Source organism: Hippocampus guttulatus, chromosome 2 (assembly GCF_054856545.1).
Source record: "Hippocampus guttulatus isolate MCC_2025c chromosome 2, RoL_Hgut_1.0, whole genome shotgun sequence".
NCBI lineage: Eukaryota > Metazoa > Chordata > Actinopteri > Syngnathiformes > Syngnathidae > Hippocampus > Hippocampus guttulatus.
In genome coordinates this window covers 20,664,481-20,688,943 of record NC_141262.1, presented here as the reverse complement: position 1 = coordinate 20,688,943, position 24,463 = coordinate 20,664,481, and the positions used below count along the sequence as shown (strand labels likewise).

At 40.2% G+C, this 24,463-nt stretch overlaps 2 protein-coding genes across 4 annotated transcripts; one reads left to right on the top strand and one right to left on the bottom strand.

Moving 5' to 3' along the window:
- The first annotated feature begins 248 nt into the window (after nucleotides 1-248).
- fosl1a (FOS like 1, AP-1 transcription factor subunit a) lies at nucleotides 249-10,955 on the top strand. Of its 2 annotated transcripts, none has more exons than XM_086101278.1 (5): nucleotides 249-708; nucleotides 3,520-3,629; nucleotides 4,827-5,096; nucleotides 7,410-7,517; nucleotides 8,347-10,955. In XM_086101278.1, the coding sequence occupies exons 2-5, from the start codon at nucleotides 3,525-3,527 to the stop codon at nucleotides 8,878-8,880; spliced, it is 1,017 nt and encodes a 338-aa protein (XP_085957404.1). In that variant the 5' UTR covers nucleotides 249-708; nucleotides 3,520-3,524; the 3' UTR covers nucleotides 8,881-10,955. The 2 variants fall into 2 exon arrangements, with proteins under 2 accessions (XP_085957404.1, XP_085957403.1); XM_086101277.1 differs by lacking the exon at nucleotides 249-708 and adding an exon at nucleotides 3,220-3,397.
- Nucleotides 10,956-14,952: 3,997 nt separating this feature from the next.
- Nucleotides 14,953-21,879, bottom strand: ccdc85b (coiled-coil domain containing 85B). Of its 2 annotated transcripts, XM_086101276.1 has the most exons (3): nucleotides 21,409-21,879; nucleotides 21,272-21,343; nucleotides 14,953-19,935 (listed from the first exon to the last, which is right to left on the bottom strand). In XM_086101276.1, exon 3 carries the CDS (start codon nucleotides 19,917-19,919, stop codon nucleotides 19,317-19,319), a length of 603 nt encoding a protein of 200 aa, XP_085957402.1. In that variant the 5' UTR covers nucleotides 19,920-19,935; nucleotides 21,272-21,343; nucleotides 21,409-21,879; the 3' UTR covers nucleotides 14,953-19,316. The 2 variants fall into 2 exon arrangements, with proteins under 2 accessions (XP_085957402.1, XP_085957400.1); XM_086101274.1 differs by having other exon boundaries at nucleotides 21,272-21,879.
- Nucleotides 21,880-24,463: the final 2,584 nt, after the last annotated feature.

Genomic DNA, 24,463 nt, shown 5'->3' with positions numbered 1-24,463 from the left:
CTGCATTTATTTGATATAATTGATACAGAGGTTACTAGTGTGTGACGCATGCCTACTAGTTGGGCCTTGTAGTGTGACTAGTTCGGTACATTAGTCTACCAGTAAGGTTTCATTAATGAAAATGTGTCAAAGGGGCATTTGTTGAGTGAAAACATTTTACTGTAAGACTCTACTAGTTCACCCTAGTCTTTCTACAGTGTACTGAATTGTCTTATTCGTGAGGGCAACGAGCATACCAGTACAGGGACGACTGAGTGCACCAGTAGTGTATCCAATAAATACTCAAACAGCTTTACATAGTTGGCAACATCTGATTGGCACATTTCAGGCAAGCGTTGGTTGAACATAATTGGGTAAAAGGCCGACATGTCCCGTCATGTAAAACGTCGAGACACGGCGTGTGTCATCATGACATTCCAAAAGCTTGAGTCATGTGACACTCACCTTTAGCACACACACACACACACTGCTATGATGCCATACCCTAGGAAAGCACACACTTCCTGTAAGCGTCGCCTCATCATTATTACAGGCTGGCATTCTGAAACGAGACACTTGACAGTAAAATGGATCAATGAGCAACCCGTCGGGGCGTGTAGAAAGTCCACGTGCTGTTGGCAGTTTCACTTTGGCACTCACATGACCTCACAGAGACCCGTGCCATGATAAAGCAAGGAAAATGACCTTTCTGTTTCTCCCTGTCTCTAGGTGAGTAACTCTCAGCATGATATTGGCATCTATGTTCTAAGGAGCAGTATCAGTTTATTATTATTATTATTATTATTTATTATTTTATTTTTATTTAACATATTTATATATTTATGTAATTTTATGTACATTTTAGCTGTGTGTTCAATGCACTACATGTTTGCACTGTGGTTGAGAGAGGAAAGTAATTTCATCTGTGCTATATGTTACACATAGAGCATATTTGACAATAAAACCTGACTTGATTTGACTTGTCATGACATTTGGTCGCTTTAGTAGGGCCTTCTCCAATTTCATCCAATCACTATCACATCGCAACTATAGAAACCATTTGTCAAGCTTTTTAATGCCACTCCCATCTGAAGTTTACTCAATCTAAACATGAAACAAGCAGCAATACACACTGTGATTTAAGAATAGCCTGCTTGCTAAATGCTAGTATGTATTTGAAAATGCCATTGCCATGCTAACGGTTAGCATTGATAGTTGTACAGTTGTGTTTTAAGCAAAGGCAACACATGCCGACACATAATGTAAGAATGCTCACAGGCATATCTTCTTTATCCTCTGCAGAAAATGATTAATTTAACTAGTATTTTACTGCCTCCCAGTGGCCAAGGCGGGCACACCGAAAGTCGCAGCATAATAAAAATGAATTGCGCCATTAAATCACCACACACACACACACACACACACACACACACACACACACACAAACTCACTGATTAGTCCTTTGCATTCGATTTACAGTAATTATGTTATTACTCTGAGTTTTCATCAAGTACAGTATTATAGATTGATATTTTTCCTATTAAAAAAACACATTGACAATTATTTTGTGTGATTTTTTTTGGGGGGGGGCGTTGGAGGACCTGGAACAAATTAATATCATTTCCATTATTTTCAATATGGAAACATGTTTTGCAATCTAAGTGTTTTGGGTTAAGATCATGGTAATGGAATGAATGAAATTCATCTCTCAAGGCCCTGCTCCATTATTGTTGCTACAGATGTGTTTTCCTAGTCAAACTTAGCTGTAACAAGTTTTGCTTTGAACAACCAACCAGAGGACGGCAAAATTCTAATGTCATTAAGTGACAGTACTTTGGTCCTGTGAGGACTAATTAAAAACCTGAATGGTTAAAAAAAAAAACTCATTGTTAATATAGTTGAAGTTGCATGTGATTTAGAATGCCCTGGGCAGGTTATATTGACATGGCAAGTTGTAGAAGCTAACATCTGATCCCCCCCCCCAAATATCCAATGTCCACAAACATGTACTGGAACCAATGCAATCAAGCAAAATGCCACCAACTGGCAAGAACAGACTATTGGTAATTGGTTACAAATATTAGTACTAAGGCCGTAATCAGTCAACACTGATCTGCAGTAACACGAGATGCTGGTGCAACAGTCAGCAGCCAGGAGAAGTCAGCCCATGCCGGGAACCCTGCGTGTCCACAGGGGAACCGCAAACTCAGCAGCTGTTGTGACAGTAAGTAACCTTACTGAATTCACATTGTATAGCTTTTACTTTTTTTTTTTTTTTTGCCAGAGGTGTAAAAGTTGTGTTCATCAGCACAAAAGCTGTCATTGAAAATGTACAGCAATTTAATACGTCAGCTTTTGTGGCAACAGGCTGACTCATCTCCACAGGCATGTGTGCACATTGATGTGGTTTGTCAAGAAAGAGTAACTCTCCAAAAGGCTCCACACCCTCAGTTGCCTGTTTCATATTTAATGTTAATTAATGTTGCAATATTTCTACCTTATGAAATATGTCTTTGTGGAGGAGTTTAAGCACATTGGAATAAAAAAAAAGAGTAAAATTAGATATGCACTGTAAAACAATAACGTTCACTCCATGATGATAAATACTGTACTATTGGTTCAACCTACACTAATTGAAAAGCATAATTATTATATCAGATTAGGACAACACACTGCGGCATGAGAATAGAATGGAATAGAATATATTTGGTACAAATTGAAAATTTAAAAATTGTAACACAAAATTGTGGAAATAGAAACGTCAGAAGAAAATGATGATATATACATTTGCAATATCTTTATTTTTTAGTCAGATTATTTTTTGGGTGCTCGATCGATTTTACATACATCATACAGTACTTTGTTACTTTGTATATCAGTGATATAGCGTAGCTGGAAAATAATATTGGACACGAACTTTTGACTTTCACTTTCAGTGACTCACTCAAAACTGAAAATGACTCAGTGACAGTGAGTATTTTTTTTTGTCATACTCTTAGTATACTTAGATCAGACACAAGTCTGAATAACTAAACACTCAAATGTGTTTTTCCCAAATGTATTAACAGCGGTCGTTGTGGCTAAGAGCTTCAAGTATCCCGGCCGTAGGAAACTCTCACCATATTAGGAAAATTACGTCATGTCACGTGTCTGAATTCCGCGAGAGATTCCAGACACCATTATTTCCCGTAAACGAGGAGGGGCGTGGCAAAACGTTAGTCCCGCTTTAAGAGTTTACAACGGCACAAAGACCGCCACATTATGACTTCTAGGTGAGTGACTCATCATCATATGATACACCGAGAGTCGATTCTAGAAGTTTAAGGACTACTGGACCAAAAACAAAACGTTTATTCCTTCTCTTACACCCCTTCGATTCGTCACTGCTTGGACTCGACCGACCTGCCTCACATTCAGAGTGTGTTCACTTTAATGTGAAACTTTCTTTTTTCAACAATCGCGTGGACTATATTATATCATCTCGACCTTGCTTGGGAGCACTTATTTGATTTAAAAAAATATACATAAATATTTCAACAGAAAGGATGTACCGAGGTCACGGAAGAGGCAACCTGGCATATACGGGCGGTGCTTCTGGGTCAAACGCCGCTTCCTTGGAAAGCACCACTACTTCCTCTACACAAGAGCAGGTAGGCTTATACGAATACAGTACATACTACCTGTCATTACAATTGCCTAATGTCAATTGTTGCTGATTAACATATGTTTATATTGTGATATACACAATACATACAAAAGGCTATTAGCATCAGTATGTTGGCATACCCCCTTCTTCTCTGTAATACTGTATATTGAAAAAATAGGCTAATCAATTCAAAGCAATTCATTAACAGTTGACTGAAGAAAAAAAGAGGCTAAGACTATCTTAAACCCTTACTATTAGCTGTGTGTGTTGTTAGTGTGTTGAGAAATTAAACATTTGTCCACCATTTGTCTATGCTGTGGATCCCCGATACTCGCAGGGGGATATGGGCGAGCCCAACCGCGAATTACGAAAATCCGTGAATAATTGATGACTGGTGAGCCCTTACAATTGTCATGCAACACAAAAACACAAAGCAAACAAAAACCAAAATAAAATAATGCAAATTGAGAAACCGCCACAGAGGTAAAAAAAACACAAAGGGGGACGTGTTTCTGTGAGTAACGGGAGACAAGAAAATAAAATCAAATTGGTGAATTCGTAAATACTTATTATGCAATCTAATATGGCCACTAACAAAGTAATTCCCAACTACTGTGCTGCTGGAAATGATCAGTTTTCACTGAATTTGCCCTCGAATTATTTATTGACCAATTCTTTACCTTTTATCAACCATCAATGCTTTTGAAATACTGCATAGTGAAAGGCAGAGCAATTAAATGTGCTTCTACTTAATGGCAAAATGTTTACATCATCAACCTTTTAAATTAACTAAGTTACTGACCAGGGCTTACAAGTAGCGCTGCAAAAGGGCAGAAATTTCCTATTAAATTTCCAGAAATTTAATATGGGGAATTTTTGAAAGATTCCAAATTTGATCCATTACGTAAGAATTTATGGGAATTGAACTGGGAATTGAAGCTCCTCGGTTCACTTATAATAATGATAATCAGCAGAGTTGCTTGGGCCTGAAAGCCAATTAGTGGACACCAAAAAATTATTTTTAGATTAGATGTGGCTTTGGCCTGAGCACAAAAAATGTAGATTTGGTGGATTTTTCACCTCCCACCCCACAAAATCTGCAACTCAATGAACCATATATACAGCATCACAACATCCTAATTTTTCATAAATTTAGTGCTGATCAGAATACGGATGCCTAATTCTTGTGGTGTTTTGACAGAAGTTAACCATCCCCGGCTCCAGCCAATTCGTGCCCAGCCTCAATGCCATCACAACCAGCCAGGACCTCCAGTGGCTAGTACAGCCCTCCCTCATGCATCCGCCGGGTCCTTCCCGCTCTCCAGTGCCACCTTACCCGTCCCTATCCAGGACACGCCCGCAGGGTCCACCGCCTCCGCCGCCATCCCATTCACACTTCATCCGGCCGGGCATCATCAGAGACAGCGCCAACCTGGCCTTTGGTACAACGCGCCGCAGGAACGACGAGCACGTAAGGCGAACATATTATTGCCGTTTCTGGCACAACGTGTGACAACAGAAAATTAGTCAATGCTGGATCAATGTATGTCAAAATTAGTGCGTAATATCCTGTGACACTCACTGACACATCTGAGCTGTCCCAATTGGACTTGCGCAACCAATACATGGCGACACAACCTGATGAATTAGAGGGTTTTTCTGGATGTGTAAGCGCACGCTGTTTATTTATTTCTTCACTTGATGACTTTGAGACAATATTGACCAAGTCAAATAATCCCTTGGGACAAACAAACATCGATAGCAGAGCAGTGCTACAAGTAAAAAATAAATAAAAGGTAGAGGTACACTGACCTGATTCAACAGTTGAACCTTCTGAACCCAAGTTAATCCTTGAAAAAAAACCCCCTCTATGAGTGGAAATAACAAAGTACGAAATACTTTGTTACTGCACAAGTAGTTTTTTTTCAGGTGTCTGCAATGTATGTACCGGTATGTATTTATTTATTTTGGGTCAACGTCACTTTGAAAATATGTTTTTTCAATGCTGAACTGAACTCAAATTACACTTGCCACTTTGTTCGGCCTCAGGAGATTACATTTTCGACAGATTATTTCAGTTTTAAAAGTTGAAGACAGCTTCACTCTGTTGTTGATTGCTTCGGTTGTCATTTTACTGTCGTTTGGTCAAATGCGGCCCACATCCATACAATGCGGATTGCATGCAAAGCACCCCACCCCTTCACTGGCCAGGAGGTGAATCGATTCAAAGGATTTGTTGAATCGATTTTGGATCATGGGGAGAAATATTGTGATCCAGCAATTAATTGATATTGAGAACTAGAGTGGGCTAAATCATTTTCGGTCATTTTCAAGTTAAGTGCAGGAATGAGTAGAGAAAAGGAATTTCTTTCAGATGACATTTAGGGGACTGCAGTACTTCATTGCGCTCAGCACTTTTCATTACAGCCATAAAACTTAAAATGGCATTTTTGAAAAATGAAAGTGGAGTTAGCCCACTCATGTTCTCAGTGGCATCATTTACAGTAAAAATATGTTTTCGTTGTAATATTGGAGTGCATTTCAAAATCTGTAGCTTTTTACTTTTACATAAGTATCAGAGTTGAATCAGTACAGTTCCTGCTGTCTGACCTTTTTTTTAACGCAAGTATATGTACATGGAGTGTGAGCAGTTTTTCAAATTAGAAATGCAGTTTTACTTTTGTACTATTGTACATTGCAAGGTCTACTTTTTTATTTTTACCACACCACCATGAGTTGAATCACTCCTCTACTTTTACCCGTTTTTTTCTACTCAAGTGAGTTGAATCATAACTTCTAATTTTCACCAATTTTTTTACTCAAGTATTTACTTGTACTTCAGCGTAAGTGTGACTCCAGTGCCGTCACCCCTCTTCCCCACAGCGCCACATTTATTTTCTCGTAGTGTAAATCGCACAGGAAGTGGACTCGTAGTTGACTCACAAGGCTCGCTAGTCACTTAGCGTGACTCACACCTGAGTCACTGTTGGGCTCAGAGAGTGACTCATCAGTCTTTTGAAAGGGCGGGAAACTGCAGAGCGACGGCAGCTCTTCAATATGCCGCCAGCCAGCGCCAGTGCTGGATGGAGGCTGAGTTGGGGTGCAGCACCGACACAAAAGCAGGCACATTTCAAAGATTTTCTGCTGTGACTCATAGATTAGACTGGCAATTTTGTTCTGTGTCATCATGATGGTGCTATTTTATTTTTACTACTGCCTACTTGTACCTTTCACTTTTTTTAATGATCTTTAGTCATAGCAAGATTTTAGAGGTGACACACCTCTGGATGGATGGAGGGTCGGATGGATGGATGGATAGATACATAGATAGATAGATGGCAGTCAAATTATGCTACAGTAAGATTTGTACAATTTGCTCAAAGTATATCATCTATAATATTTCTGACACAAGATCTGTTTATTTGTACTTTTTTTTCAACGCTGTCATTAGAACATTTTTACGTTTATTACGATACTTCAGATGAATGTATTGCCATTTGTGGGGCAGTGTTTCTCAGCCAAGAAACACATTTTCCATTCAAAAAAAAATATCAGGGCATGCCACCAAATGAAAGTGTCATTAAAGTGGAGTCACAGGTTCATTGTGTACCTTTTCCATAGTGGAAGAGGAAAGAGGTTTGTCATTGCCTACAGATGCCACAGTATGGCATCAGAGATTGAACAAATGCTAATGCAAATCTGGTGGTAGGTCCTGGTGGAATTACTAGTTTTGTTCAGTATTTGTCACTAATTGTTATTGTTTTGTTTTGTTTTTTCCCCCCAGTTGTCTCACGAGGAGCTGGAGAGACGGAGAATAAGGAGAGAACGTAACAAACTGGCAGCTGCCAAATGTCGCAATCGCCGTCGGGAGCTGACCGACACGTTGCAAAACGTGAGTGTACAAATTCAGCAAAACTAGAAGACGGGTGAAAGTGCTCATTTCTGTCCATTTCTGAACGCCTGTTGGTTTCAAACAGTCTTGTGGCACATACAGGCAATTATAAAATGATAAAACTTTTTTCTTGTCAGTTGCTTGCAGAGTTTTGCTATTCGCGAGGGAACACTATAGGTTGGAGCAGGGGTCGGCAACCCAAAATGTTGAAAGAGCCATATAGGACAAAAAAAACCCAAAAAACAAATATGTCTGGAGCCGCAAAAAAATGAAAGCCTTCTATAAAACTTACACTGAAGGAAACACATACTGTATGTATGTAGGAGACTGGACTGCCTCAGAATTGTTTGTTATTCATTCCTTTGTTGTGTGTTCACAAACGCCCCCATCGAATTTATTTAGAAATTTCCTCGCTTGATTTATGGTTTGGTTCATTATTTTCGCTTTTCTCAGTGTCAGTGAAGTGATCAGACGTGCCTGTGTTTGTCAAGACTGTTAAAAGCATAAAGTGTATGTTTTAATAAACCAACACCACATCTCTCCTTTTTCGGAGCTGCAACGTGTATCTATATCTATTTTAGCTATATTAGCCTACTATCAAAATCTTTATCCATTTTCAAACTTTTTTGATAAAGCTCCAGGGAGCCACTAGATGTTGCGAAAGAGCTGCATGCGACTCTGGAGCCGCGTGTTGCCGACCCCCGGTTTGGAGGATAGATTAAAAAACAGATCCAAGGTTTATGAGGAGAAGGGGGGGTGTATGACTGTTGCATGTGCACTGGTCTCCATCAGGCCTGAAATGTTAAGTTTGTTGTTTTGTGTGCATCAGGAGACGGACCTGCTGGAGGATGAAAAGTCCCGTTTACAGAAAGAGATAGCCGAGCTGCAAAAGCAGAAAGAGAAGCTGGAGTTGGTTTTGGAGGCTCACCGTCCCATCTGTAAAATCCAAGACTCAGACTCGGACTCGGACGCCAGTGCCACGCTCTCGTCCTTGGCGGGCATCAAGATGGAGCCCGAGGACGACAGCGCACCCGGACCGTCGCGACCCAAGCAGTCAGCCAAGGTGGAAAAGCCCAAACCCAAGATCACCATCCCCACCAAGACATCCTCTTCATCTTCATCCTCATCTTCATCGTTAACACTGGCCGTCAGCCAAGAATCCGAGGCCCTGCACACCCCCATCCTGACCTCCACCCCTTCCCTCACTCCTTTCACGGCAAGTATGATTTTCACGTACCCCTCGGCCCCGGTGGACGCGCCCCATCAGGCCCCACAACCCTGCGGTGTGGCGCACCGGCGCAGCAGCAGCAGTGGCGACCAGTCGGATCACTCCCTGCACTCACCCACCATCCTCACCTTGTGACTGATGACGTGATTGCAACCGACAATTTCGAACCTTTTTTGAAAATTTTACTTTTTTTTTTTTTTTTTAAGGAAAAGGCATTCTCTACTCCAGGATCCCTCAAACTTTTGGGGTCCTTGATGAATTTTCTCATAGTCGTCACACTAATTAAGCTTATGTACTCTGTGTAGCACCAAATGCTATCGGAAATAAAAGCTGCATGTTAAAAAAAACAACACAAAATGACAATAACTATATTTTTCTTTTACCATAAAAATAAGGTACAATATTGACTTTTAAAAACTGTTGTAATCTTATGAGCATAAAGTCAGATTTTTCAGGGAGGCAGGAAAGTTGTATTTTCACAATTGAGTTTCAAAAATACAACTTTATTTAAATCGAGATATTTCAACTTTTATTGAGGAAAAGATGCCTTTGTTTTACAAAAAAATAGGACTATATTCTACGGAAAAAAATCTGCCTTTTGTTCTTGAAAAAATAGGATAAATAAATAATAAAGACAATATTTTCAAGGAGTATTCGTCATTTCAAAGGTTTTTCATAAATAAGATAAGAAGACTTTTATTTGTCTCACAAAGGTGAAATTCCCAATTTACAGCAGCAAACTCATGAAAGGGAGAAGTAGAAGAACAAAAAGTATATAAATTAATAAAACATATAAAATATAGATATAAGCATATTAAAAATGGGTGAATGGAGGTGAGTCCAGGTTTTCAGGTCTGTCTATTCAATAGCCTGACAGCAGTAATCATTCAACCTTATAGCAATTGTAATCTTACAACTTTTATCGCAGAAAAGATGCATCTATTCTTTTTTTTTTTTAATTGGACTATATTTCACTCAAAATATGCCCTGAGGGCAAAAAAAGTTATAATGGAACGAGAAGAACATTTTTTAAGAAAAAAAAATGGGATGAAAATTAAAAAACAAAATCCCAAGATAAACTCAGTTTTATGAAAATCAGAAGTTTAACAGGGGAAGAAAGTCAGATTTTAACAAAAATATAAATTCATTTGAAATACACCTTTGTGTATTTTGTCAAAAATACTATTCTTGAAAAAATTGCTATTTGATTTCAAAAAAAAAAAGGGCTTTATTCACCTCATAATTTGACTTTTGTTTTGTTGACTTTATTCGGGGTTGTCACAGTCATGTCAGACATTTTAACTGGCCCAAAATGAAGGTAACAGGTTTTGTGTTTGTTTTGTTGGAGCATATCTAGTTTTACATTTTTAAGTGATGCCTTTTTGCAAAGGATTTTTTGGGACCCTAATTTGCTGCCTGCAGACCCCCTGTGTTCCTTGGGACCCCAGTTTGAGAAGAATCCCTCTATCAGAGTGAATATATCACGATACACTCATCACGCCCTTACTTGATGGAGATTTTCTGATCCAGTTATACTAACAAGGGTCCCAGGGCGTGCTGGAGCCTATCCGAGCTGTCTTCGGGCACCCTGAACTGGTTGCTAGCCAATTACAGGGCACACATCGACAAACAACCATCTGTGCTCACACTCACACCTGGGGACAATTTAGAGTGTTCTGTTAACCTGCCACGCATGTTTTGGAATGTGGGAGGAAACTGGAGTACCTGAAGAAAACCCACGCAGGCACGGGGAGAACCTGCAAACCCCACACAAGAAGGCCAGCGCCGGAATCAAACACTGCACCTCCGCACTGTGAGGCCAACGTGCTAACCAGTCGACTACCGGGCGCCGCTGGAGATTTTCTAATTGGCATATTTTATACCTCTCATTTTCAAGTGTCACAATTGTGTTGAAGATGAACAATGCATGCAGAATATTTATCAAAGTATATTTTGGTAATTTGATTTAAGATTGCATTTTATGACAGCGTTACATTACGGCATGTAACATTTGGATGGAAGGGAAAGTTATCCTTCGCTATTTTTTTAAAATATACATTTTATTGACCACTAAGGCTGGGCCGTAGGAGTTAATAGCAAGCATATTTATTTGCGAGAGGGTAATATATTTTTGATAATGGGGGGGGCAGTGCCTTACTTTTCATCTTTGATTTTAGCATTGACAATAAAGACTTTCTCAACGTCTGAAATGCTTCCGATGTCATATCTTTGCATTCCCGATCCCGCAGATTACTTTCCTCATTTGATACTGTGTACCGCGTGGCAGGGTTCACTGCAGTTCTACAAGGAAAGCTCATTTCCTCCCTAGCCTTGCAATCCAGATAAAGGTCCATGCACTAGTACACTTTTTGTCCTCACCAGGAAGACAATTCAGCATTCAGCACTCTAGTTGGCACAGCTATTTATAGTGAGTCAAAACTGTATGATAGTTAACATTTAGTGCTACAATAGTAGTATTAGTAATGTGCAGATGTCACCTATTGCAGTTCTGTGACAGACAGAACAATTAAATACTCCTCCGCTAGAGAGCAGTAGCTGCAACGAACCTGTACATCCATTAAGATAAGATAAGAAAACCTTTATTAGTCTCACAATGGAGAAATTCCCAATTCACAGCAACAAAGTTATGAAAGGAAGAAGGAAGTAGAACAACAAAATATAGGAGCTGCTGGAAAGGCAGCCACTCTCGCGGCGCCATTTTGAAGTCAAAATAACAAAAATAACACAACACAACACAACACATAGGACACAGACAGTCGTGCAATCTTCACCACTTTTCTGCATACACTTTGTTGTCTGAAGCAGTTATAGATGAAAGAGGAGAGAATCAAATTAGTTGCCATTCAACACAATAAAGTATGATTTGTTCAATGAAACCAGGCCAGATTGAGTAAAATGAGACGAGATCATCATCAGTTTTTCAATATAAACAAAACACCTGAACACAATCAGAAGCACTGACTTACATTTATAATTACAAAAAAATGCTAATATTTGTTCCATTAAATACAGTCGTAGGTGGCCCAGTAGTCCAAAGGTTAGCACGTCGACTTCACAGTGCAGAGGTACCGGGTCCAATTCCAGCTTCGGCCTCCCTGTGTGGAGTTTGCATGTTCTCCTCAGGCCTGTGTGGGTTTTCTCCGGGTACTCGGGTTTCCTCCCACATTCCAAAAACATGCATGGCAGGCTGATTGAACACTCTAAATTGTCCCTAGGTGTGAGTGTAGGCCGGGATGGTTGTTTGTCTCTGTGTGCCCTGCGATTGGCTGACAACCAATTCAGGGTGTCCCCCGCCTACTGCCCGAAGACAGCTGGGATAGGCTCCAGCGCCCCCCGCGACCCCAGTGAGGATAAAGCGGTTCAGAAAATGAATGAATGAATAAACACAGTCATATCAGTTTTTCTCAACAGTCTATTCTCTTGATTTTTCTCTTGGCCGCACTGCTTCCAGTGCGCATAGGTGAACGTCAACCAATTACAGTACATTTAAAATGTGCGTGACCATCGATAAGGCCACCATTTCCTGTCTACCGATTGGTTGATCAGAGCTGAACTTGTGACGGCCAAATATGAAAAATTGTCTCCAACATCGGGACACATTCACGTATAGTTAATATTCAACATTTCTGTTGAGTATGAGGTATTTTATTGGCATTTTTAATTGATTTACTTGGCACAATTACATGTAGTTTATGTTACGTTTCACAGTGGGCTTCGGGCTTTCCTGCATTTCCCACAATGCATTTCCAGAGGACAGATTGAAAGGCAAACTTTGCTAACAAAACTTCATTTGCCATTGATCGTCCCTTGTAGTGTATCATTGTTGGCTGTAATAGTCAGGGGGAAAGCCAAAAAAAGGTTTCTTTCCACTTCATTCAGAAAATCATTACAAAGCAGGGATTTGACGCCCACCGCGAGCTGTTGCCACGGTTGCAAAGGCACAAAGATCGCCGTCGGTTCGCATTCTGGAGAGACCTTCACACTTAAACGCAGACGTTCTGTGGTTTATTGTGTCCTTGTTAATAGTTATCATAAAAAAAATATAAGAACACAACACCCTGGACTGCTCACTCTGTGTTGTTTGAAGCTTTAGAATTTATTGTAACATTGTTGATCATTTATCAAGTTCCCGTTTACCCAAAAACATGACACAATCCGTCAGTCTTTTTAATATCTCCCTATTTTTTTAAAAAAACTTTTTCGTTGTGGAGCTCCGTCTCCCGGCGTGCTTGTTTACTGAGCTGCAGATCTACGCGAGTGTCCCCAAACGTTTTTAAACGCACCGTAGCTTGTAAGTGCCCAGCCATGCTCTGATGTTTCCTTGCTGCCTTGGTAAAACAACTTAAATTGGTAAATCCAGTGTGGCTCCAAACACCAAATCGGTCAGTTGCAAGCAATAGGCATTCCCAGCAATACGATTTGCAGCGTTTCTCAGAGGCTGTGAGCCACGGGTACCGTTCATAATTGCTCGTCTGGAAATGACGGACAAACCCCTTGTCCTTGCTGGAACAGGCTAGCTAGCGCAGGAGTTGGGTGACCTCTTCGCACAATATCCAGCTTTTTGTGGAAGGCCCGCCTTGAAAATTGTGTGCAAAGTAGTTCTACAACCAGATCAACGTCTTCTCCTCCATTATAGGTTAAAATGCAGTGATAGCTCTAGCAATTGAAAGGCGATATTGCCAACCACTATACTGAACCGCATGGGATTGTGGGATATTTTACTATTTATCGCACAAAGGACAAAACCCTCGATAGTACTGATAGTGGTCGAGTTACCGGTAAATTAAATCTGTGAAATCCCCACAGAAGGCCCAGGTACAGTACTAAATGCACAACAGACCACTGCTAAAAAGCCAATTATATCATGTAATAGTGTAAAATGTGTCCCGTATCTCAGTAAAGGTCTGGCAACACTGCACTGTATAATAATAAACCTTATGACCCCGGATAAGTGCCAGCATCCACTCATCTGCCTCATCGCCTGCTTCTGCAAATGGATGCGAGTCACTTGCTAATACAGTTCATGCGTGTCTCTGAGGGCAACGGGTTGCTACGCTCAAAATGGGTTAGCGACAGAGATGAGGAACAAATGACAGATGGAGAGCTGGGGAGGAAATATCAGTGTGTGTGCTCCATTCTGTCAAGCCTGTGCGGGCCTGTATTACTGACAAAAGGACAATGCGGTTATGACACCAATGCCATGCTGGGAGTCCTCCATGGAAGAGCCCCTTACTCGCTGGTTGCTGGCTGGTGGCAAATAAGGGTCCCCAACATACTACTGATTGAGGTTCATAGCAACGAAACAACTGTAAACATCTGTCGACACTGCAATGACATGTCGGGATTTGAGAATGTCGCAAATGGGGCCCTCTGCAAGCGTAGCAGACTTCCCGTAAACATCTTTAATTTTTTTCTCCACTATATTTCCTAAATAGAATGCATGGATTTACTCCAATAAATTGATCTAAACCACCTTTGCCACTACATTGTATGTTGATGGGATGCCTAAAGCTGACGAATATTGCAGGATACAAGTTTCCAACCCACAAGGTTAAACCGTTTGGTGTTGTTTGTAGATATTATTCTCAAATTGTAGTACTTTTAAATATAAGCATAATAATTTTTTAAAGAACTTACAAATAAAACTTCTCCCTTATTTTTGATGAACACCCAGGCCTGCAACCTCCTGTATTGTAACATTGGTCATTATGATGATGATTATTATTATTTCGAGAAGGATTTTTATTGAAGTGATGCTTGGTGTAAAAAGGTGGAGAACTATTTTATAGTAAGGGAACCACAAAACAGTTGTAACTGCTCAATTTCTATCAAATACTTTTACTTCCAATCAATGAATATGAGAAAATAAAATCCATCAAATCTTAAGCGTTAAGATTAAATGACACTTTATTGTGCCAAAGTTACTTTTGGTTACTCATGCTTTTACCCAAGTATTGCCTTTAGGCACTTTTTAAGGCTGGTAATTTGGAATGTGGTTGTTTCTTTCTTTCTTTTTTTTTTAATACCAAATCATTGCAAATTTGTTTTTGGTGCTGCTAATGTTGTGATTTGTGATCCATGGTCCTTATTGCCTGGGGCAAGAGGTCAACACAGCACTAGTGCACAAATCAATGGTGTGTGTCGTGTACTCAATGCGTTTCACACAAAGAAAGGACGGCACAGCCGAAAAGTGTCATAGCACTGTATTTAAAGCTCTTCAACGTACTATGAGCACACAGCCCACCCCTAAAACAGATCCAAATCCTGTGCATCGCCCGATGGGATCATTCAACTAAAAGGGTTTGCAATGCCACGCGATAAGAAATCAAGGGAAAAAGAGGACTCAAAGATATACAGTGTGCATTCACAAAAGGTTGGGGATATTCAGCATTTGGGTGAACAGAATGCTTTTATGTGACGCTTCCAGTCTCCTTGTTGCAGTGTAAACTTAACAAAGCTAGAGACTGGAAGAGACACAGAAAGCCCTGCGGGAAAAAAAATGTAGCTAAAGAGCTTTATTTCGTCTGAATTTACTTTAGCATGAGCAATTTTTATTAAGCTGAATTTATTTTTACATAAAAAATAAGGGGTTTATTTCTTTTGTCAGTCTGGATTTATTTTAATATTGATGAAAGTATTTTTTAATGAATTAATTTGAACTCTGACAAAAACATTCAGAATTTATGTGAACTGATTTATTTAATCAGAATTTATTCAAACGTTGAAATTATCATTTTTATTTTGAATTTAACTCTACAGTGACAAAATATTTTTGGCTTTTTAGAGTATTTATTTCAACACTGACAAAATATCTTTAAATTCCCTGAATTTAAAGATAATTTTTTAATATTGACAAAAAAATTTATTTTGATTAGTCTGAACGGATTTAACGAAAATGTTTTTGAATCAGAATTTATTTTAACATTGAGTTGAGCAATTTTTTTCCCACTCTGAATTTAGTTCAACACTATTTTAACAATTAAAAAAAAGTTTTATTATGAATATAACACAAGGACCCTCCCTCTCATATTCCTAATCCTAATTTCAAAATTGCCAAAAAATTCAGTACGAGGATTTCATTTTCCAAATGTAAATTTGACTTGAACAGAAAAACCTTGTTCACCTCAGTCAATGCATTTTATGCTACTCTTGAAATTTCCCTTCTGAAATCCCGAACGTTTTGCGAGTAGTGTAAACACTCCTTAATGTTACAGGGTTTTGTAAATAAATACAAAGCATACAGGGAAGATGCAATTTAAAGTCTGTGCTGTGTCTTAAATGAACATCAACACCAACTAAGTCAAAATGCAGTAGAGTGATTAATCCAACGTGTTCCGACCAGTTCTTCTTCTTCCAGTTTGATACAAAGCCTTTCCAGTTGGTTTGAAAAGTGTTCACGTGAGTCCGAGGACCTCTAGCTCGCTCGCTGTCGTTGCCGCGTGGCTTCTATAAAACCTGAAGGGCCGTCCCCTTGGACTGCTTGAAAAACGCACCATTGCCACGGGCGTCATATGGCACTCGCGTCCTGGTCCTGAGGCGGAGAGTACATAATAGGACACGTTGTTGGACGCCCATGGCAAATTTTCACGACTTTCAACGCCACTTCAGTGCTATAAGGATTCCACTGACTAAATATGGCTCAAAACCGAATTGAAATTGATCTTTCGACCAAAGACTGCGCTGTCCAGTGCAATAGAAAAAAAGGGTCTTTTTTTCTACCAGTGTAGGGTTAGTTCAGTGTAGGGTTGCAAAATTCTCAGAAACTTTCCAATGAGAAAATTATGGGAATAAAGCAAAAAAAAAAAATTGAAGGTTGGCTCTCAATTCATTCACTCCCATGGACATTAATATTCGTCATCCCACCATTTACAAATATATTTGTTTGCGTGTGGAAAATTAAGCTTCTGCATCAGGGTAATGACAGATGCCAGTAGTTGCTGGTGTTTCATTACTTTATATTTGAGATCAGCACAGCTTTTGCGTAGAAGATACGATCAGGAGGTGAAAAACATCTGTTATGAGGGAGAGAAATATCGACATGCTGAAAGTCGGACAGGTTCAAGCTCACACGCCAACAGAGTGCGGATATATCTGGGTATAAACAAGGTATGTGTCGGAGTAGGTGGCAGAAAGTGTGTGTTGTGATTGTGAGAAAAGATGACACAGTCCACGGAGTGAATGACGAATGCCCATGTAAAAAAAGCCACGAAAGTTCAACTCGTACCATGCGGTGAATTTCTTCGTTGTAAATCAATTATTTTGCCATCAAAACTATTTTTCAGTTTTGATTTTGGTGAATTTCGGGTAGAAAACAGTATTTTGGGTGAAAACAATGCGATTTCTACGAAAGAATGGAAAAAAATAGAAACAAGCATTTTTTTGTGGAGGTGGAGTGGGGGATTTTAATTCATTCCCATAAATTTCTGTGGAAAATTCCCCATCATAGCTTCTAGGAATTTACCGTAAATTTCCCACCTCTTTGCAACCCTCGTTCAGTGCATGAGATACATCAATGTGACCCACTTTTTGGTCCCATTACTCTTCTTTTTTTTTTAACAACAAATCACTGAAAAAGGATTTGGGCAGAAGAGTCATTAGAAAACCTGTAAAACGGATCAAAATCTACAGTATCTAGAAAGGTCTGTGAAAAGTCCTGAAAAGGTCAGCGATGTGGCACACAGCGAGTCTTGCAGCATTCAAAAGGCTCACGGAGTTGAATGGAACAACTTGGCTGCGCTTGGAATCACTCCCTCGCCACCAAATAGTCCCGTCGCCATTTTGAAGGACAGTCGACCCCTGCTATTCACGTGGGACAATTGATTCTTTTCCCAATGGAAAAAAAACCATTGCAATTAATCTCCAATCAGTACTTTCTACATAAGAAAAATATTTTAGCCCGCCTATGGTGTTTCCTTTTATATGTTAGCATTAAGCTAACAAACTTTGGTATTTACGTGCTTTGACTGAAAATTAAAATGTTGGTGTTCTTTTTTGTTAGGCGTCAGCTTTACAGTAGTCAACTTCATCTAGGCCTTTTCGTTTCCTCAAAGTGATGTTATGAAGAAAGTAAAGTGTAAGTGTGTTTTAATGAGTTGTTAAGGCACATAAAGTAAAACAATATTGTTTTCCCTTATATGGTCTCTCTATATCACGGATTCCCACCTTTAGCGGGTGTGTCACCGCATTTGCCAGCTGAAATTGATCTGGTACGTTGTAAATGTGTGACAACAATGACGTCAATAATGGCACGGCTGAGTAGCCTTTCAAAACAATTTTTCGTTTGACTGAAAAATATATGATACAGTTAACTCTTTAAAAATCCCTACAGTGAACCTCCACTATTTGGAGGGTGATTGGGATTGTGCTTGACCAGAATTAGCAAAAAATGAAAAATAAAAAAATCCACGAGTCGGTGAATTTGCAAATGCCAAACAGCAAATATGCGGGGGTCCACTGTATATCATCAGTCAGTCCAGGAATTTAATTTGCCATGTGGCAATTGCAAGAATTCATCCAAATTCAAACATTCCCCGTGCAAGTTCGTCATCAGAGCTTTCCGCCATTCCCACCAATCAGAGCAGTCCGTCATGCGAACGGAAAAATTACGTCGAAAAACCTTGTTTTCATTCAGAAGATACATGCATGTACCACTCGAACATTAGAATCTCCCCCTAAAGAATTTCAGCTCTAGATTGCGCAAAACAGATTGGCCTTGTAACAGTTACGATTAATGTAAATAATTCACCACAAGAAAAATCAGTTCGCAAATGGCAACACTTATCGCAATTGTAAAAAATGCTGCCACCAAATCAGGCATTTTAAACTCACAAAATCCTGAAGGGAGGACTATTCAGAGATTAGGGAGTCGCTAAGTGATTTATTCTCTTCTCTCTCATAGCTATTCAGGGATTTTGACTCAACTCTATTGTGAAGTGCGTGGTCTATTATGGGGGGAAAAAAAATCCAATTTTGTGATTAGGGAGTAGGAAATAGGAAATGATTCTTCACTCCCAAATCACTATAAAAAGATTTTGACTCGAATCTTTCTTTCTTTTGTGTTGTGATAAGTTGAGACAAATGAATCATTTCAGAATCATTCACAATGTCCCGACACCCGGATCACTGTCTTGGGATTTTGACTCAAGTCTTTGTGAACTAGCTGATAGTCCTTTCGACTCGACTGTTTTGTGCACCATGTCGTTCACTATATAAAATTTCTTTTTTCGTGTTTAGGGACCAGTTGCTGTGTTAGGAATCATTCGGCATTCCCGAATCCCTCTTATCACTTAAAAATGATTTCTATTAAGACTTTTTGAGAGCCATCGAGGTCCACTCGATCAAAATCCCAATTTTGTGATCATGGAATCAGGCATGATGAATAATTCCACTTATTCTCAACTCCCTCGTGACTACAAAAGGATTTCTGGCAAATTTCAGAGGAAGTGTCTATGTGCATTACATGCAAATCTTGGCGATTAGGAAACCATTCCGACCACAGCCCTTGTGTCTACTAGCCCTCGGCGTCCATATTCAAAGCCCTTATTGACGTGTCAGTCATCCGGCGAGCACACCAAGTGGAGCTGGTCCGGACTTCCCACGCTTCCTGTACTCGAGCTGCCGTCCCCCAGGTCCCGGGCCACCATGCACGGCAGGGCCAGCTCGGTGGAACCGCCTGGGCTGGAGTCGCTCCGACTGACGCACTCCTCCTCTAGGACCAGGCACAGCTCCTTCAGGTCTAGATTCTCCTTGACCAGGCCATCCTGGGTGCGCTCCAGCTCGGCCAGCTTCTTCAAGTAGCCACCCAGGTCCTCGCGCATGACCTTTGCGGCGTGGTGGCCAAAGTGCTGCCACTCGCGCGCCAGCTTCTTCACCTTGAGCCGGTCGTCGTCCAGGAAGCAGCACAGGTCCCGCAGCTCCACGTTCTCCTCCTGCAGACGCTGGTTGATGACTTTGAGCTCGCGGATCTCCAGCAGGTGGCCCTGGAGCTGCTTGTTCACCTCCTTGATGAGACGACCCCGTTGGATGAGCGCCGACATCTTTTCCGACTCCTCCTTGCGCAGGCGACTCAGCAGCTCCTCCTTGGAGCAAGCCAGCAGGTCCTCATCCGACATCTTCGACAGCTCCCGTGTCAGTAGCTCCCCTTCGTTGCTCATCTTGTCAAATTCAACCCTTTGACACCCAAGAGACAAAAGTCAAGTCCGTTTTATTTGCAGACATTACGTTTGGATTGATTTATTTATAAGTATCATGCATCTAGTATGACCACAATCATGAACCCATGTTACATAGTATGTAAACAACTGCAGTGGCGAGCAGGTTAAGCATTTAACAGTTTAGTTTAACTATCCCGGATTAACACGGGAGAGATCAACATCATCTTTCCGACTAATGGTCATTACATTTTAAATATCTGTAACATGTTTCTTGTTGGGCGGCCGGCGGTCCAGTGTGTGAGTGTGAGCGCGGATGGTTGGCTGGCAACCAGCTCAGGGTGTCCCCCGCCTACTGCCAGTAGATGGCTGCGATAGGCTCCAGCACGCCCCGCGACCCTTGTGAGGATGAAGCAGTTCAGAAAATGGACGGATGGATGAATGGATGTTTCTTTTTATAGATATCTTCTAGTTCAGTTGAAGTTTCTGCTAAAGCTCCTCAACTCACTTCAACATATTTCCTTGGTAGACATAATCCATCAAATGGTGCCACAGCAATACATTTGTATAAATGAACTCTAATGCCCAAATGTCTTTGATTAAGGCCTTTTAAGCATGTTAAAAATCAATGTTATTGTACATTTGTTTCGTAATTTCAGAAAGCTTACTTTTTTTTAACTTGTAAAAATGCATTTTAGTTTTGTCAATGTACATTCTCTTAGTAACTTAATAATAAGCTACTTTTGTTCTCTTTGATTTGCCTTTGAACGTCTTCAGCAGTTCTGTTTATAAAAAAATATATAGGTGGTTTTGTTTGTGTGAAGCACATTGAATTGTCTTGTGTGTGAAATGTGCGATATAAATAAAGCTGCTTTGTCTTGCTTTCTTCAACGTAGTTTAAAATGCCACAAGATTATAGACAGAGTCACTGATTTTTTATGTAGTCAGTGCCAATCCTCTGGTTTTTGTTGAAAAGCTCATCTCGTCCCTGTTGCGTTCTCACAGGACAATATATGCGTTTTTCAGGCACTGAAACACATCCACCCTTCAATTTTTTTTAAACTACAAGTCTTTCTGCAGTTTTTTTTGCACTCAGGCCAAGGTTAAATTTTATTACAAAACCTGTGAGTCATCTGTTCATTGCTTTTGTTCCATTATTCACTGAACAACTGACCTATTCACTGTTTTTGTGAGTTTTTCAGATGAGTTTTTTTTGGGAGGAAATATCCTCCGTTATGTGCTGAAAAGGAAAAGGTAATAAGTGGATGATTTTTCAGCAAATAACGGAGGTTAACACCCCCCCACCCCCACCCGCCCCCTCAAAAAATGCAAAACGGGTGTTGACTGAATTATACCTGAGAAAATGTTGAAAGTGCTGAGAGGATTCAATTGGTTCACAAGCGGACCACCGTCATCCAGTGTGACTTCTGGATGCAAACATCACATCAGCAGGGCTCCTTCATTTGACAAGATTTTGTGCCCAATTGTGTACCTGTCGTTCAAAATCATCAGAAGCACCAAAGCAGCTGCAAAACAGGCCTCCGCGAGCGAGGGAACGGCCACTGTGCGTATTTCAATTCGCAGATGAGGAGGATGATTCTGTTTTCAAGGCAGCAGCTTGGAAAAATGGCTCGCTCCATCCACCGCCGCCTTTTTTAATCCATCGGGGAACGATGCACAACACAGATGTTGGATGTTGTGTTTGCAGCGCGGTGATCGCCACTCGCCATCCGGATTGGACTCCGAGCTCAATGGACTCTCTCTCCGGTTTCTCCACTTCGGTGACAAAGCAGGGGCTTCTTCTCACGAACGCTTCATTTTCAGGCGTGGGAGCTATAAAAAAGTAGAAGGCTTACAAAAGAGCCCAAATTTTCTCCGCGAAACGCCATTTATGGCTATTGTCGGGCTGGACATTAAACACAACAATGTCCGCTTCCACAAGACACTTTCACGGTTGGGATTCTCCGCTAGGGGCTACATACTGTCAAGCCGCACTGAGTCACCGGAAACAGATAGGCTGATATTTCAAAACAAGTGCTCATAGGAACAACGACTGTCTTACGAGTAAAGTTTTTCCCCACTGCTAGTGATTCTTTTGGGCTAAGAGATCTTATCAGTATGGACTATGCTTATGTAGTCTATATTTTTGTTGGTCTGTGTATTACTACAGTACACTCTTCTCCTTCCGAGTAATGCTTAGTTTTGCATACTATAAGACATCCACGTTACTGGTTGGGAAACTGGTTGACACCTGTGTAATACTCATACTATTTGTGACATTATCAATAAAATATTATAAAACCACCTTGTTAATCATTTTGGTGGCCAAATGGTATGCAACATAACCTCACTAGTAAACTACTCTGCTGCACACTAGTAACATTATTAGACCCATCTAGTACCATGTGCCCTGTACCAGTAGCCTCTTTACAAAGGATAAATACTCACACAGCATTTTTAGGAAGTTGTTTGAGAATGTATTCGATATCCTTGATGTCAGCTTAAGGTCCATGGACTGGTACACTCGATGCCCTCACTAGCAGGACAACATTGGCATACTCGTAGAACAAATTAATATTTCAACTGAGGGAAAACTCTAATCAACTGAACTGTGCACTGGTTCAAAACTGCCTGCTACTACAAAAGTACTACTACTGACATGATAAAATTATATTCGTTAACATGTAGTGTTTATCTTGTAGTACTAGTAAAGCGCAAAGGTCAACTACAGTAGTCCAGTTTTGCTTCACGAGTATATTTGCAGATCCCTGCTAGTATACCAAAGCTGTCCTACTAGTTAGGATTAAGATCATACTAAAATTGATATGAAATGAATGACTACCTTTTTTTTGAAAAAAAAAAAAAAGACACTCATTCTACTAGTTTAGGCAATTGTCTTAATAGTGAGGACAAGTACTAGTACATAGGCTGTAAGTGGGATATCACAAATATGGAATAAATGTGTACCACTTAAAAACAAATACAGTACTGTAAGAATAATGCTAAAAACGTACATTCTACTATTTGAACGCCATTCTTCCCTTGTAGTTAGCTGATCACTGATTTGTGATTCCGTATAATACTTACTCCTTTTTCTTTTGAAATTCTACCGGAAATGTTCTATAATAGACACGTAACTATCAATTCCTACGCTTCGAAGGAGATCATCATAAATATTTGTGATCTACCCCTGTCACTCCCAGTGGAGCTCTCGCTTCGGAAAACATCATGAATAATCAAATAAATCCATTTAAATCTAGACGTTATTTCAAAACAAAAATGTTGGAAATTTTCTTTACACGCCTTCCTTGAGGGGATAATCATAACTTGTGTTCTTCCCCTGCCACTCGTTTCCCAGTGGATCTCTTATTTTTAATACATCATGAATAATCATGCAAAATGATTAAAATGTTGCTTTTCATGTTGAACAAAAAAGAATCATCCATTGACTTCTCTCTGTTGGTGTCAGGTTTTGACTCCTGACCATGCAATGAAAATAACAATGAAATCATAGGAAATACCAGGGAAACACTTCTTCCTCTGGGATGTTCCCTGCTGGATGACACAAGCAGCAAGCAACCTGCACGTTATAATGAAAGGCTGCTTGTTTGTGTATGACTGTCTACACTACAGAATCCCCAACCCCCCTGACCCACCCATCCGATACCTTTGTGCTGAGGCATTCACTCACACATCCTTCCGCCCTGTGTCCCACCTCCTTTGTTGCACGGAGAGCAGGACAATGCAGGGTGTTAACCCAATGGTGACGGCATCAGAGTGTCATGTGAGTTTACAACTCACAAAAAATAAATGTGCAGCGAGGGATTTGACAACCGGGGATTCGTCTCCCCACAACCCCCTCGCAGCCTCATATCCCCGTGAATAGGACACATGCCGAAGGACCGAAAAGGGGAGGGTATAACCAGGGATTTATGGGGATTTATTTGGATTAATCGCCAGCGGGGGAGCAGATTGTGTATTTCACGCAGTAAAATCAAGTAAGAGCAGATGTGGTCTGATTTATTTTTAGAAAGTGGGAAATAATTAATAGGCAAATCTGCCACTGTCAGTCATCCATTCCGGTTCCAAGCAGACGTTTTTCTACGGCAAGCGGGTTCAATGTATAAAAGTTCAGCAGCTGCCCTTCATTGCTCATCTTCTGAAAATCAACCCTTTTAACAACCCAGACAAAAAAAAAGTTCATGTTTGAAGTAAATTTTATTTATAAGTAGTCCGTTGGATTGATCAAACTCTGTCACAGCACAAACAAACCAAAAAGTAATCCGCAAAGCACGAAACACAATGCATCAAGCATGTACTTGCACTATAAAAAACTTTTTGTGGGGGACTAAAACAGTCATTTCAGTTGGAAGAATTGTAACATTAAAATTATTGACAGTTTTAAAAACAATGTTAGTACATGTGTAACATAATTGCTAAAATTCGATATAATAAAAAAAAAGAAAAAGCGCGATTATGTAAAGCACTTTGTGTATTATGTAAGGAAATAGTGAGCGATTTGAACACAAACGCTATATTTGTAACGC